This window comes from Narcine bancroftii, chromosome 7 (assembly GCF_036971445.1).
Source record: "Narcine bancroftii isolate sNarBan1 chromosome 7, sNarBan1.hap1, whole genome shotgun sequence".
Taxonomy (NCBI): Eukaryota; Metazoa; Chordata; class Chondrichthyes; order Torpediniformes; family Narcinidae; genus Narcine; species Narcine bancroftii.
In genome coordinates, this window is record NC_091475.1 from 12,009,348 (window position 1) to 12,026,371 (window position 17,024).

Consider the following 17,024-nt stretch of genomic DNA (forward strand, 5'->3'; position numbering starts at 1 on the left):
TGCTATAGGCCCACTGTGGGTGTGGTTTAAAGACAAAATCTGGAAAAATGTGGTTTTTTTATTACCTGCTGGTTATATTTTTCCTTTGGTACAACTGGATTCATGCCATCCCTTAACAGAGCAATCCAACTGCCCTATTCTCTCCCCTTTTTCTACATCCCTGAACTTCTTAGAGTTTTACAGCACAGAAACCATCCCTTCAACGTGTCCATGTTAACGTACATGACTGTAACACTTGTGATTCTTTTGCCACTTATTTGCTTTAAGAGGTCATTTATAGTTAACGTGGCAGCACATCTTTGATGTTTATCCAATCTTGTATCTGTCTATCCTCAGGACACCATTTTCTCCACTCCAATTCTTATCCATTACTCAAAGGATGCCTGGTGCTAGCTGTCACAACCTCACTGGGTACAAACCAAGAATACCTCCATTTAATTCAACAGGACCTCAAGGGCTTCACTGGGCTTCCAATCTTTTTTGTTCTCTCCTTGCCATCTAGTCAATGTGGCTCTTTTGGAAGGGCCAACAGAGCAGGATATTATGCAAACATCTTTAGTGACAGCATATTCTTATTTTCATGTTTGTTTACTAAATGGGAGTAGGCCACACTATGGGACAATCTAATTTCCATGTAACATATTCTTTCCCATGCGCCCATGAACTCCCCACCACCTTTACCATGGGTAATGTATACTTGCCAATGAACCAACCATCCAGGGAGTGGGAACATCCAGGTGATCAGAGGGAGACTCCAACCGAGCCAAGGGTAGGATTGAACTCTGGTTACTTGGGCTGAGAGGCAGCAGCAGTACCCTCTGTGTTGTTCTGACGTAGGGTGTTTTTTTTTTTGAAGGTCAAGCAGATGAAGGTTGAGACTGCGCAACAGAGGTATTATAACATTCGATCAGAGTAGATGGCTAGATTTTTATTTTAAAGAAGGCTTTAAAGCAGGTGGATACTTGGGGAAGGAATTCCAGAGCTTTAGACCTGTGGTTCTCAACTTTTTTTTATTCCCACTCACATCCCACTTTGAATAATCCCTATGCCATAGGTGCTCTGTGATTAGTAAGGGATTGCTTAAGGTGGTATGTGGGTGGAAAGAAAATGTTTGAAATCCACTGTTTTAATCATCCCTCATTGACTCGTTATGTGCACGGTTTCAGGCCTCCAAAGGAAATGGGCCGATGACAATTTTTCTCCAGCAAAATATTTCCGTAACAATTGAGTCTAGAGCAGTGATTCTAACCTTCCCCTCCCACTCACATCCCAACTTAAGCCATCCCTTACCGATCACAGAGCACTCATGGGATAGGGATTACTCAAAGTAGCATGTGAGTGGGAAGAAAAGGGTTGAGAACCACAACTCTAGATTTTGATCAAGAAGATGGGGTTCACGGAAAGACTAAGTTAGGGAAATTATCGTAGTTTTTACAGCATAGAAAGAGACCATTTGACCCGACTTGTCCATTCCAATCACGGTGTTGTCCACCTAAACATCCCATTTGTCTACGTTTGTCCAATATCCTTCTCAACCTTCCTTAACCACGTACCTGTCTGAATAGGTTTTTAATATAAGGTGTTCAGTGGTTTGTAGAGCTGGAAGAGATACGTATTCCTATTCAAATGAAAGAGTATTTGCATCAGAGGATTAAATCGGTGATGTTTTGTTCTCTTGTAGTGAGCTGAGTGCCAAGTCGAAGAAACTCCGCATGCAGGTTTTGGAGGATGGAAGGCCCTCTGAGAGTACGTAATTGACCCCACGATTAGCATTACACCAACCTGTTATTTCTGTCATTGCATTTAATTTCGTGGAACCATGCACAATTCCATGTAAATCATGCTGAATTGTGCTCAACGCTGCAGAACAAACCCAGTTTTGGTTATTCTTTGAAGAAAAACTGCAGCTCATTTGTGAGGAGCAAAAGTGAGCCATTCAGTCCATCGAGCCTACTCTTGTTGAACCGCTACCCAATATTTTTCTTTATCTGTCATTAATCCTGGATTCCATTGCCTGTCAGAAATGTGCTTGTGCAATGTAAAAAGTGCTGGAGAAACTCAGCAGGTCATGCAACATCCATAGGAAACAAAGAATAACCACTGTTTCGGGCCTGAGCTCCTCCTCGGAATGAGCAAGGAGCAGGCAGGCTCTGGAATGAAGAGGAGAGGAGGGAAGAAAGGGCAGGGGGAGGGGTACAGGCCAACAAGCAAGAGGTTACAGGTGGGAGCGCAGAAGAGAAGAAGGCCGAGAGGATGGTGGGGTGGGGTGGGGGGGAAGGGGGTAGCTCTCAATAGAGAAGGAAGGGGGTGGAGAGCTAGAGGAAAGGAGACAGGGATCGAGGGATAAAGATGAGGAAGGGCCTCACGGAAACCAGAGAAGTCAGTTAATGCCATCTGGTTTGAGTGCTCAGACAGAGTATTAGGTGCTGTCCCTCCAATTTGTGGGTAGCTGCAGTTTGGCAGTGCACAAGGCCATGGGTGGGTAGGGGAATGGGATGGGGAACTGAAATGGGTTGCCACTGGGAGATCCCTGCTATTTCAGCAGACAACAAAGATGTTGAAGGAAACCATCTCCCAGTCTGCGTCCAATCCCTCTGATGTAGAGGAGGTCACACTGGATGCAAGAGATGACCCCTGCAGATTCACAACTCTTGCTTCACTTGGAAGGACTGTTGGGGCCTGAAATGGTGGTGAGGGAAAACGTGTGGGGTGCAAGTGTAGCATTTCTCCTTCGCTATAGAGGAGGCCACCTGCTGACGTAGCGTTTGGCGTAACGCCTTAACAACGTCAGCGATAGGGACCCGGGTTCGAATCCCACCTTGTCTTTAAGCAATGTGTGGGCTCTCCCCGGGGACTGCGGTTTCCTCTTACCCGAGGTGTAGGTTAATTGGTTGTAAATTGGGTGGCACGGCCTCATGGGCTGAAATTGCCTGTTACCGTGCTGTTCTTTTCAATTTTGAAAAATTTGTATTTTGCTGCAGCCATGAGAAATAATGATTCCAGGCTTTAATCCCTGTGCATTTTGTTTTAAACAGAAATGCTTCCAGCTTTATTTTTGTGTAATATTCTCAGTTTCTGAATTCTCTGCCGATTTCTATCTTCTGCTACTTTTACTTGTATGCCTGGGTGAGGCCATAGCTTGCAAGGATATTAATTATTGCCCATTGCAATTGTGTTCCTACCATTTAAAAGCTTACACTTAAAATATTCACAATCTTCTGAAATAGAATGCAATCAAATTCATATCCTTATAATTTGAAATAAAGCTTTTCCGTTCTGGAATCTCAATTTATCTTATTACAGAAATCAATGAGATGTGCAGGGCAAAGCTGGAGGGGAGTCTAACCAAGACTCTGCACTTAATTTCTTCCTATCTGTGTTTCAACACCCAGAGATGCAGGCTTTTGTTGCACCATTAAAAAAAAATCACTATATTTCAGCGTGTAAGTCCAGTCATGTAACCCTACAAAAGTTCTCAGAAGTAGGGGGGGGGGGGGGGGGGGGGGTCGACTTGTATGCCAGATAAACTTTTGAGACCTTAAATTCACCAAAAGAAAAACCAGATCGACATCAACTCGGCATACAAGCTGATGCTGGAAGCATCTTCCCACTGCTGCTCCCCGATGCCTCCCCACTGCTGGGCGTCGCCATAACTGCCTGAGGGCCTGAGGTTGCCGGGAGCACGATGTTGCCACTTCAGGCCCGTGGGCTGTTACCGCTGCTGCCTGGTAGGCTGAGGTGTGTTTTTTTTAAACTTAATTTACAGCTTTGTTACTTGCGATTGGGGTATTTAAAAAATAAATAAATAAATAGATAGATTTGGGTTGTTCTTGAGAGGCCCGGACAAATGGGTGTTGAATTATAGAATAGGCCAGATATAACATAAATCCATTACAATGAGGCTTTTCTAAAAAAAAAGGGTGTCAACCTATCTGCTGGTCAACTTATTCGCCAAAATGTACGGTATTTTTCATCTGTCCTGGTGCTCGTAGTGATTTACGTTGCAAGATACAAATTCCTTTTTGCTTCTCCACGAAAATTCGCAATTCAAGATTCCTTTATTGTGTGCATAAGTGGACAAAATTTATTTACCTTTGTCTGTAAAGCAGTAGTTCTCAACCTTTTTCTTTCCACTCACACACCACTTTAAGTAATCCCTTTGTCATCGGTGCTCTGTGATTAGTAAGGGATTGCTTAAGCTGGCATGTGGGTGGAAAGAAAAAGGTTGAAAACCACTGTTTTAATTGTACCTAATGGACTCATTATGTGCAGGGTTTCAAAACTCCAAAGGAAATGGCCAATGACCATTTTCCTTGAGCAAAATATTTCGGTAACAATTGGGTCGAGAGCAATGATTCTCAATCTTCCCTTCCCACTCACATCCCACCTTAAGCAATCCCTTACTAATCACAGAGCACCGATGGCTTAGGGAATACTTAACGTGGGATGTGAGTGGAAAGAGAAAGGTTGAGAACCCCTGCGTAAAGGCATGGTGAGAGACTAGCACTCAATTTTATCTTCCTCCCACTGAAGCTATCCAGAATATACAACATCTGCCTACCTGGTTTTGGGTGAATCAGTGGCTTGGAAATTCTGCAAAATAAAAGACAAGCTTGGATGTTTATAGATCAGTAAGCAAAGTTTCAGAAGAAATATTCTTTGCTGGTCAAGTGAAAAGTCCCACCTAAAAACTTTTGCTTAACTTTGTTTTTCATTGTGGATTTCCATTGTACTTTGAAGGGATTTATGTTGTTTGTGTACTGTTTTCTGTCGTTGTTGCAGTACTTGGGGAGGTGACGGTGCCAATAGATCTATTCAAAAAACAGCCCAGTGGGAGACAAAGCTTTCGTTTGGTAAACTCGCACAATGGGAATCGCTTGGGATCCATCACGGCTGAGGTAAGAGCTAGCACAACCGTTTGGTTTCTGTTCTGAGTTATACCTTCTCTTGGGTTATTTTTAAGTTTGAGATTTAGATCAAATTGCTGCAGAGTGCTAGTCTTGAATTGTGGCTGAAATTATTTCTTTTTTTAAAAAAAAAAAGGAAGATTGATCTGAAGTAAAATAAGTTTATTTGCAGCCGAGCACTGATTTGATTATGTATACTAATACCCTCGTTGGGTTATATGTGAAAGTGATCGGCTGTTCTCTAGAAGCTGAAGTATCTTTGGGCTTAAGGTGAGGGAAAATGTTTAGGGCAAGGTAATTTTCATTTGAATACATTGGTTTGGTCGCGGCCACTGTTCAAGGTTGTTTGAGTTTGAGGCTGGAGGGAGTTTTCACTTAGAATGGAACATGAAAGTCTGAAGTTTGCTGTTAAAACACAAAGAATGGAGGAACTCAGCAGGTCACGCAGCATCCATAGCAGGTAAAGAGATATTACAGATGTTTTGGGCCTGAGCCCTTCCTCAGGGTATGAGTGAAAAGCATTTTTCACTGACTTCAAAAGATCACTTACTACAGAATCTCCATTCCCATTCTGATTACCCGTCGACCCTTTGAGCAATCGCTTGGTTTTTTTTTGCTTTGGTTGAATCTTTTGTCTGATGTCTAATTGTGATGTTTGATCCATGTATGCAGAGTTTCAATTTCCTGATGGGCTCTCAAAAAGTGGTGAAAGGATTTAATGCTTGCATAAATGCCATTTCTCATGAGCGTTGTTAAAAGGGAAAGATGCATATTTAGAATAATTTTTTTATAGATGCATAGTTTGTTACTGGAACCGGTAAGGAAACTGTGGTGGAGGAGAGGGGAACAAACCTTGTGCTGATGCCAATATTTGGAGAAAGAAGACTCCCATGCACAAATTGGATGTCTATTGCGAGTTTTTCTCTGTCATGAAATACGTCAGCTTGTTGCTCACTTCAATGCATCGTCCAGATTCTGCTGCTATTGTGCACGCACGCATTTATGTATGTGTATATATCTATCTCAGGGAAATTCTTCATTTCCCTCGATCTCTGCTTCATCCATAAAGATCCTCAACTTCTGAAAGTCTGCACCATTTAAAAACGATGGATTAAGGTCATATCATCGTAATTTATCAAGCTTCTTTTCTCTTGTGTATGTCAACAATGCATTCCGGTTTCACCATTTATTTAAAATATTGACCCACAAATACAAAAGCTGTGTGGCAAGTGGTAGTGTTTGTATCTTAACTCATCTTCCACAACCTGCCGCTCTCTTACCATTGTTATCATTCTCTTCTATACTTTCTATGAAGCAGTCTGGCTATTTGAAATGAAATTATAGAAATGTTTTGAGTTTTTCATAATTAGATTACTTTCCACTTCTGGCTTTACTGGAAGTACGCTCTTTATGCTTAAACATCTTCCTGCCCTTTTTTCTAAAATGAATGATTTGAAGGAATGGATTGAAGTATGCAGGTTCAGTTGTGAGAGTTTTATTCGATTGCCGTTTACCTTGATGGGTGGGCAGCTTGTTTGGGTTCCGAAAGATGGTTGATTCGCTAATTTGGGTGAAAGTTGCAGCCGTTGCAGTTAATGTGCTGGGAGGATGGGGTGAGGGGTTGTGGCGTAGTTTGCCAAGTCCAACTCGCCTGTCCAAAGTTGATTGGCTTTCCCTTTTGTATTTTTTTGCCTTCTGTTTCAACATTCTGACACCAAGTATGTTGCTGTCCTGGCTGGGATCAGGGAGAATCAGAATTTTTGTCATGAAGTTCGGTGTTTTGCGGAAGCATCATAGTCCAAACTTTCAAATTATAACCATCTTATAACATTACTATATGTTTTAAAAAAAATGCCCAAAAAGTAAGGCAGTGTCTTTGGTTCACTGATCATTCAGGAATCTGAAGGCAGTGGGGAAGAAGTTGTCCTTGTGCCGCTGAGTGCTTGTCTTCAGGCTCCTGTACCATTTTCCCCAATGGTAGCAGAGTGAAGAGGACGTGGCCTGGGTGGTGGGGGTCTTTGAGGATAGAAGCTGCTTTTTTAAGGCACTATCTCTTGTAGATGTCCTCGATGGAGTGAAGCCTGGTGCCTGTGATGTGGCAGGCCAGTTGACAACCCTCTGGAGTTTATTCTTGTCCTGAGAGTTAGCACTTCCATACCAGACAGTGATAAAACCAGCCAGAATGCTCTCCATGGTACACCTGTAGAAATTTACGGAAGTCTTTGGTGACATACTGAATCTCCTCAGACACCTCACAAAGTATAGCTGCTGGCGAGCCTTCTTTGTGATTGCATCAACATGGAGGCACCAGAACAGATCCTCAGAGATGTTGACGCCCAGGAATTTGAAGTTCTTGACCCTCTCCATTACTGAGCCCTTGATGAGGACTGGGACGTGTTCCCCTAACTTCCTTCTGAACTTCCACAATCATCTCCTTGGTTTTGCTGAAATTGAGCGCAAGGTCGTTGTCGTTTCACTATTCAACGAGCTGCTCTTTCTCCCTCGTGTGCACATCCTCATTGCCATTTGTGATTCTGCCGACAACTGTAGTATCACTGGCAAACTTGTAGATGGCATTGGAATTGTGCCTGGCTACGCAGTCGTGGCTGTGTAATGAGCAAAGCAGTGGGCTAAGCACGCATCCTTGGGGTGCATCTGTGTTGATAATCAATGAAGAGGAGATGTTGTTTATAATGAATACTGACTGTGTTTTCCAATGAAAATGTCAAGGATCCAGTTACAGAGATGGGATCGGGAGACAAATAAGATTTGCAGCACAAATGTGTTAGAGAAATGGAGCTGGTCCAGACAAAGTTAAAGGTGACCAATATTTTGGGCCTGGACCTTTCAATGAGATTTGCTACTTTGTGTGGGTCACATGCCAGATTAAAATTGTTTTTTCAACTAACGTACAAGCCCAGTTTAACCAACTTTTTCAGGGAATACAGAGTATGAGACTTCTTTTCTCAGAATTTATTTGGGAAGGATTTTGAGATGGAGCACAGGTTTCATGGATACTTGATACCTGGTCTTAAGTCTGTGTACTTCAGTCTCGTTTGTGAGACAATGGTGGATGCAGGTTCCTAGAATATGAACCGTGATTCTGGTCTCATTTCAGTTCGTTTATATGGAACCCAGTGAAATGAAATCTCGACTGGCCCCTTCGCCACTTCCAGCAAAGAAAGTAGAAAAAGATCAAACAGTCATGCCTTGTGGCACTGTTGTTACCACGGTAACTGCAGTTAAGATGAAGCCTCGGACAGATGGGAAGCCATGTGGATTGCCGGCAGGTAATGAAAATACTGCATTGGTGATTATTGTCCTTGTGACCAGCTCCTAATACTTGAGGATATTGAGGGCAAAGTTCTGAGCATAGGCTGCATGGTCTAAGCATCTATTCCCTTAAGAGTCAAAGATGGAGTGATCTGAGGGAAGGTTTGCAATGAATAAAGTTTTTTTTTCTCTCTCCCTTCCATCTGTGAGAAATGCTGGAACAATTGGGCACGAACCTAAATTAGTTCTAAAGCTTCGCAAAAGGTGACGGGAATCTAAAATGTTTGTGCCCAGACTCTTCCCCTCCTGTCTGTTCAAACCAAAATATGTCGAGGCAAAGTCAAATAAAAATGTCCAAACTCTCTTTCAGTAAAGCAAGGATATTAAGGGATCCAGAATTGTGGTGGGTAAGAGAAGTTAATGCTTGATTTATGACTGCTTCAGTTTCTACACTCCTGCCCTAGCACACTGCAACACTTTCTTCTGAGTTGTTTGCTTGCATCTTATTATCGTCTGTCTGCACATGTACAACCAGATAAGTGTTTGTCTGGAGAACACACACACACACACACACACACACACACACACACACACACACACACACACACACACACACACACACACACACACATTTTTCGCACAGCATACATAAAAATCACGTTCGTATGTACAAAATAAATGTGTATGAATATAGTGGAATAATTTTCTCAATTTCATTAGTAAGAGACCCATGGTTACTGGATACTGTTCTTTAATCTCACAGACTGCAGGAAGAAACTATTTCTCTGCGTGGCATTCCTGATTTGATTTTTTTTAATGCTCTTGTGCCTCCTTTCCTGGGAGTAATAGGTCAAAGATTCTGGGTGATAGAGGGTAGGGATCCTTGGTAATACAATGTTCCCGGGGAATGTCGTCAGTAGAAGAAGGGGAGACCCCACTGATATGAAAACTAGCTTCCTGCAATTTGATTGCAGAAGCTGGGGATTCCTCGCCACACAATTCAACAGGAGTTGATGGGCAGCAGTCATACGTGGGAACTTTTTTTTTGAGTACATCTTTGCCCTAAATATAGTTACTTGTTATGGGTACAAAAGCAGCTGGGAGAGAAAGCCATTGTAGGATAAATATCATACTATCCAACCCCAATGCAGTATCTACTTTCTGAAAGACAACTTGTGGACTTTGTTGCTTTTTGTTAAAATAAACCTCAGAATTTTATTGATCCCCTTACTGTCAACTTACAAACATGCACTCCAAAAATTGACTCCCCCCCCCCCCCCTCCCCCCCCCCCCCCCTCCCCCCCCACCATGATACCCTCCTTCAGGCCTTGATAAAATAGTTCACTATCATCTGGACAAAATTAAAAAAGAAAATGATGGAAATATTGAGCAGGTCAGACCAGAGTTAATGATTCAGGTGGATGAGCTGTCCTCGGAACGAGGAAAGGTTGGAAAACTGATTTCAGGCACAGGGAAGAGAGCAAAGGAAATGTCTGAAAGGGTGGAGATCAAGTGGCTGTGTGGTGGTAGCTGAGGAGAGCATTGTGGAGGTTGAAATGGGAGATCAGAATGTTGTCAGGGGAAGGGAAAGGAATCGGTCTGGTTGTGGCATCAAGTTGACGATGGTCATTGTAGAGGGTGATCCACTGAATGTGCAAGGTGAAGATCGAGGTGGAACTTATCCGTGAAAAGATCGAGGTAGGAAGGAGTGAGAGTGGAACTGCAAAAAATGACAGGCAGAGAGAACCCTGCAATCTGCTGGAGAAACTGGAGTTGAAGAAGGAGGTAAAGCTAAATTCTGAGAATGAAATTGAGTTTCTCTGCTGCCTTGGCCTCTGCACCCACCTCTTTGACCAGATGTATGGTAAACATTTCCTCCTGACTTCAGAGTTCCCACTCCCTTTGGTCTTCAACCCTCTAGACCCATTTGTGGCATTGACCATCTCAATTGTTTTTTCACCACCTTTACTGAACCTATTCTCCTCTGTGCTTGCTGTACTCTTCTCAGGGGCCAATCCCAACATTGTCAAGCAGGACTCTTGCATGGGGAATTGGTCACTTTACGGATACATTCTGAAAAAGCCCATCATCAGTTGGATTCTAGTGCCCAAGCCAGCTTCTGACTAACAATTGACTTGGATTTTTTTTTTAATTTGATAGCAGACACCCCGATAAAATCCTCAATGGATGAGAAAGATACAAATGAAGAATCCTTGGCTCTGAGAAATGCTGAACAGGGTGCACCTGTTAGTAAACTTTTGTCGTCATCTGATACAGGTACAAACTGTCTATGGGTAATTGCACTGCAGTTCATATTTTTACAATGGAATACGTGTTTGAACATCCAAAGAATTTTTTTTACAGTAATGTTTTAAGTTGGTTATAATATGAACGTTTGCCCTGTGACGCTGCTGCAATACATAGAATTTCATGACGATAAATTCTGATTCTGAATAATACCGGTACAGTACAATTCCGATTATCCAAGATGGTCAGGATTGGGCCTATTTCAGATCAACGATTTTTTGGACAACTGGTCATTTCTTTAGTAACAGCAAATCATTGCTGACCGTGTTTAAACAACAACAAACAACAAGGGAAAGCTTTTTAAACATTAATGTTTAATTCTCACCAAAAAAAAATTTGCTGGCCACCACCAATCACCAACACTTCCCCACAGAGGCCCTGCTTGTGGTGGGTGCCCAAGGGCCCTGCTCCTGCCCGGGAGCCTGAGGTCCATTGCTGCTGCCGCTGTTGGGAGCCTGAGGTCGCCCGTCAGTTCGGTTCAGATTTATATATTTTTTTAAATTTTTGGATAAATGAGGATTTCTGATATCCTCTTTTACCCGGAATTTAAAAAAAAAAATTCAGATAACTGAGAATTTCGGAGATTCCGATTTCAGATAGTCGGCATTGTACTGTTATAAAAATAGTGAATTACTGCTTAGATGGGGTTATTTCTGAGGGTTAAGAATGCTGTTTCATTATTTTATCTTCTTTTCTTTGGCTTGGCTTCGCGGACGAAGATTTATGGAGGGGGTAAAAAGTCCACGTCAGCTGCAGGCTCGTTTGTGGCTGACAAGTCCGATGCGGGACAGGCAGACACGGTTGCAGCGGCTGCAGGGGAAAATTGGTGGGTTGGGGTTGGGTGTTGGGTTTTTCCTCCTTTGCCTTTTGTCAGTGAGGTGGGCTCTGCGGTCTTCTTCAAAGGAGGTTGCTGCCCGCCAAACTGTGAGGCGCCAAGATGCACGGTTTGAGGCGTTATCAGCCCACTGGCAGTGGTCAATGTGGCAGGCACCAAGAGATTTCTTTAGGCAGTCCTTGTACCTTTTCTTTGGTGCACCTCTGTCACGGTGGCCAGTGGAGAGCTCGCCATATAACACGATCTTGGGAAGGCGATGGTCCTCCATTCTGGAGACGTGACCCATCCAGCGCAGCTGGATCTTCAGCAGCGTGGACTCGATGCTGTCGACCTCTGCCATCTCGAGTACTTCGACGTTAGGGATGAAAGCGCTCCAATGGATGTTGAGGATGGAGCGGAGACAACGCTGGTGGAAGCGTTCTAGGAGCCGTAGGTGGTGCCGGTAGAGGACCCATAGTGTCAGTAACAAGCATCCTTGAGTGGGCCACAGAGTAATTGAAATTATGCATCCCTACAATCTTTATCAACGTTATTCCTCGACCCATACAGGATGTGCCTGGCACACAGTGGTTTTATGAAATTTGGTTACCAAATTGAAAAGGAATAAGAAGCTATTCTGTTCTCTTAAATTCTTTTCTTTTGTGTGTTGGGACAGATTAGTATTGTCTAATAGAGCAACATCTGGAATCTCTGTTAATAATACACAAACATTGCTTTTATAAAGATTCAACAGCCCTGTCTGTGTAAAGCACCCTGCAGATGTTGTGCTGTAACTTCTTTTTGCAAAAAGGATTTCAAAAGAATGCAGAAAAAGCAATGAGAGCAGCTCGGTCTAGAGGAGCCAATCTTAACCTTTCTTTGTTTATCATCCCCTTTAGTTTATGGGCCCCCTTCCTGAGAAGCAGTCAAGTGTAGTTTATTTCTTCTGCACATTATATAAAAAAAATATTTTATGGTTTTGGTTCGTCCACCCCCTTGAATGTGCTGTGGCGTCCGGGTGGGTGGGGGGGGGAGTGGGGGTGCATATTTTACCCCGTTGAAAATGATTGGTCTAGAGGATATGATTCAGCTTAAACCTGAGCTGTGAAGAAGATTCATGAGTCAATCTCGCACGTGTATGTGAAATTGGGTGATTCATCTCTCGGTGTTTTGGCTAATGTTTACTGGAGTAAGACAAAAAAAAACAAATGTACAATCCTTCCCCCTCCCGCACCCCCTCTTTATTTTCATCTCTTCAAATGCATTTTCACTTTGACTCCAATCAGTTAATCCAATCAGATAATCAGTTAATAAACTGGGGCTTTAAACAAACAGGGGTATGAAGACATTTCTCGCTATTTCTTGAGTAAACTTTTTTTTAAATTAGATTTTGTTCTGCAGCATCAAACTATCCTGAGCAGGTTCTCTCATTGCGGCAGCTATACATCCTGAGGAGACAGGGAAATGCTGATTTAATCACGGCCCATCGTGATTACAATGTACTGTTCACCAAATTTCTTTCAATTTGGAGAAGTGAGGTTGGTTAAACTTCAGGCCACTGGACTTGAACGATGAATTTGAATCACTTGATGCACTTTTGGAATGGTAAATAGCGTTACCAGGAGGAAATGTAGCATTGATCAGAATTACAGAAGGCACAGGATGTAGTGAACACCACAGGAAGGTCTGAACGTATGATAGCTCACAGAATAGAATTATTATTGGCAAATGAAATTTAATACAGAACTTAATGCACAAAAGTGCTGAAGAAACTCACCAGGTCCCACAGTGTCCATAGATGGCAAAGAGATGCAGCCAATGTTTTCGGCACTGAGCCCTTCTTTTGGATCTGTGGCATCTGCAAAGTTTCTCCAGGATTTGTGTCTCCGCTCCGATCACAGGGAGGAACACAGACCAACAAAGGGTGATTGGTCATGGAAAGGAGGACAGGAGAGGAAAGGTGAGATGCTTGGTTTATCTAGGGATCTCTACAGAATGCTGCTAAGTACTGTGTCCCCATTTATACCCTGATCCTCAGGACATTTCTTGAACTCGAAGAGCTGGGACAGGCAGCCAACAAGTTTGAGAAGAAAGATTTGCAGACTATCGTTTTTCATCTTGGGTACAATGTGAGGAACTGCCTATCACCTTGGATGGTGTCTGGACAGGAGTGTTCACCCCATGTCTCCTCAGAAAAAGTTCCACTATGATAATTTCCTACTCCATTGCTGTACTTGAATGTAAATTGCCGACAGTTTTCCCATTCTGGCAACACCAGCATCCCTTGACCTTTGTGACATGCTGAGTTTGTGGAGGATTATGTAAATATAATTCTTTTAAAATTGACCAATCACTCTTTGTTGGTCTGTGCTCCTCCCTGCGATCGGAGCTGAGACACAAATCCTGCAGAAATTTTGCAGATGCCACAGATCCAAAAGAAGGACTCAGGGCCGAAAACATTGGCTGGATCTCTTTGCCACCTATGGACGCTGTGGGACCTGGTGAGTTTCTTCAGCACTTTTGTGCATTAAGTTCTGTATTAAATTTCATTTGCCAATAATAATTCTATTCTGTGAGCCATCATACGTTCAGACCTTCCTGTGGTGTTCACTACATCCTGGGCCTTCTGTAATTCTAATCAATGCTACATTTCCTCTTGGTAACGCTATTGTGATGAGGTTTAAACCCAGTTAAATGTTAAGGGAGTAGTTTTGGTCTACCTTGGTGGGAAAATAATGAGCAACTTTTAGTCAAACTTTCCCTCCTTTTTTATGTACATAAACGTTGCTTACACATTGTCTACATTTTAACCCTTTGGACTCCATGTCCCAGTTTTCGGGGACTACCACCAAGCACATATATATGCCATGCCCTCATTTTCCAGGACTGGTTTTATACCAACTGGTTTGTCCTGTAGTTTACCCCAGTCCAGAGTATGTATGATGAAAGGTTAAAAATGACCAGAGTCCAAAGGGTTAAAACTTCCAAGCAATCTACTGAAGTACCGGAAAATCAACTGAAAGGACAGGTATCTGAGACTGGAACAGTTTTACAACCACATTCCCATGCTCTCTAAAAGATAGTTTACCATGCCACACATGGGCACTAGTTTGTTCCTGAATGCAGTCTTCTTACACGCTGAATAAGTATAATAACTTGGCAGAAGATGGGGGGAGTGACAGTGGAACTGGTTAAATCTACCGCCTCCATAAAAACAGGTCTCGAACAAGGTGGTGGTGGAAAACGATGAACTACTTGAGACGTTGACAGTCGTATCTTGGAGGATGGGATCATGGAATGTGTTGGAGATACTTTTTTTTGTGAACACGTCATAGAGCAAGCTGAGCTTTGCAGGTTGAAAGTAAAACACGAAGGTCTGCAGACACCATGGTTGAAGTAAAAACATAAAGTGGGAGAAACTCAGGAGGTCAAAAAGTGTCCTTTATGCAGCAAAAGTAAAAATACCTTGATGAAGGGCTCAAGCCCAAAACATGGGTTATATATCTTAGCTACATAAAACACACAGCTTGACCTGCTGAGTTTCTCCCACATTGTGTTTTACTTTGCAGAATAAAATTTCAGGATTTTTCATAACATCATAGGAAGAGAAAAGTAATCGTGATGTGGTAGCGTTTTGTTGTCCGTTCAAGAGGCAGGTTTGAACATGCCAATTGTGTCGGTTTGGGAGCTACACAAGTAAAATTAGGAAATGACCAGATGGATGCCAGTAGGAAAACAAATGCGGGCAATTCAAGAAATATATTTCAAAATTTCTCACCAAACGCGTGATCAATTGGAAAAAGTGGTCTTATAGCAGCGGATCAGTTGTGATTCTATTGAATAATGAGGGTGACAGTCAGAAAGTGGTCGTCTCCTTGTTCTTTTGTTCTAATTTGGACCAGCTCTCTCCCTCTCAGTTGCTCTTGCAGTAACAAGCACTCTTCAGAAGTGATATGTGCATTGATTTTTTTTGATCTTAAATTATTTTAGAGCTCCTGTATTTAAGTGGCACAGACCCTGTGGCTGAAGCTGCAATTCGGCAACTCACTGAATCTGCAAAGCAGGCGCTGAAATCTCCGGTCAAGAAAAGCACTATTGTTATTTCAGGTGTTACAAAGGTGGGTTCTGTACCTTAATGAGGGCTTCTCATGTTTAATTCATTTTCCAGGGGTTCTATTGCAGTCATTTTTCTTTCTGAAACCTGAGATTAGTTTTTAGTACGTTGTATCATTTGTGATATATATTGTAAAAGAATGTGATGCTTAATTGTTGATTCTGTTGTGGAGAAAGCATGGATTATGTTTCTAGTTTGGACAGTTTTACCATTTCTTTGGTCGTTTGATGAGGGGGAAATGACAGGGCATCCAGAGGCTTTTCTGCGCTCACCTCCCCATCCTAGGAAGTATAAAATATTGCAAACGTGCTTCCAGGTCACTTTCCCAACAGTGCACTCAAAAAGAAAACGATCTTTTAGCTGTTACCTTGCTGTGTGTGTCTTTTTAAAAAAAAATGTTAATAACTGCTGAAGCTGGAGGAACTCAGCAAATCAGGCAGCATCCCTGGAGGGAAACAGATGGTCAATGTTTCAGGATGGGAGTCGCAACCCAAATCGTTGACCGTTTCTCTCCACAAAATGCTGACTGACCTGCTAAGCTCCTCCAGCTTCTCTTAGTTTGCTCAAGATTCCAGCACCTGCAGTTCTTGTTCCCCACCCCCCCCAACCTCTGGATCTGCTGCAGTCCTTGTGGTTACAGCTGTCTCCAGGAAATGAAGACCATAACTGTGAGGAACAGGTGTGTTCATAAATGGGAGAGGTGGATGAGTGACCAGGCAGTACCTGTTCAGGTAGAAGGTGTTCTGAACAAATTGAATTGTCAGATTCAGATTTGTCAGTACATACAGGTCATCACATACATCCCGGAGATTCTTTATCCCCTGCAGGTAAGGCAGAATTATCACTTCTTGGCAGTGCAAAATAAAATACTGACTCAACATGCAATGTTTTTTTTTAAAAAGTAAACAATACAGAGAGAGAAAAAAATCAACAAAGTGTAAAGGTCATTCAATGAGTCCCTGATTGAGTTTGTTGTTGCGGAGTCTGATGGTGGAGGGGGAGCAGCTGTTCCTAAACCTGGTGATGTGAGTCTTTTGGCACCTACACCTCTTTCCTGATGGCAGCAGTGAGAAAGAAGCTTGTGCTGGGTGGTGTGGATCCTTGATGATTGCTGCTGCTCTCTGACGGCAGCGTTCCCTGTCAATGTTTGGAACAGATTTTATCCGTGATGTTCTGGACTGTGTCCACTACCTTTTGCAGGGCTTTATGCTCAGGGGTATCGGTGTTCCCCCTACCAGACTGTGATGCAGCCATATAAAATTCTGGCAGGACTGGACAGAATGGATGCAGATGGGATGTTTCCAAGGATGGGAAAATCCAGAACCCGGGGCCATGGTTTGAGGATAATAGGCAAACCATTTAGGACCGAGATGAGGAGGAATTTCTTGACCCAGAGGGTGGTGAATCTGTGGAATTCATTGCCACTGAGGGCAGTAGAGGCAGGTTCATTAAATCTATTTAAGAGGGAATTAGATCTATTTCTTCAGTATAAAGGTATTAAAGGTTACGGAGAGAAGGCGGGGACGGGGTACTGAACTTTAAGATCAGCCATGATCTCGTTGAATGGCGGAGCAGGCTCGAAGGGTCAAATGACCTACTCCTGCTCCTA

The 17,024-nt window shown here is 42.8% G+C and overlaps 1 protein-coding gene across 1 annotated transcript in view; it reads left to right on the forward strand.

Moving 5' to 3' along the window:
• Positions 1-17,024, forward strand: part of LOC138738509 (C2 domain-containing protein 2) — a 55,830-nt gene that overhangs the window by 31,636 nt on the left and 7,170 nt on the right. The window contains exons 8-12 of the mRNA XM_069888834.1: positions 1,682-1,746; positions 4,783-4,898; positions 8,026-8,197; positions 10,341-10,457; positions 15,292-15,419. Coding sequence (XP_069744935.1) covers positions 1,682-1,746; positions 4,783-4,898; positions 8,026-8,197; positions 10,341-10,457; positions 15,292-15,419 — 598 coding nt within the window. The remainder of the gene's footprint in view (positions 1-1,681; positions 1,747-4,782; positions 4,899-8,025; positions 8,198-10,340; positions 10,458-15,291; positions 15,420-17,024) is intronic.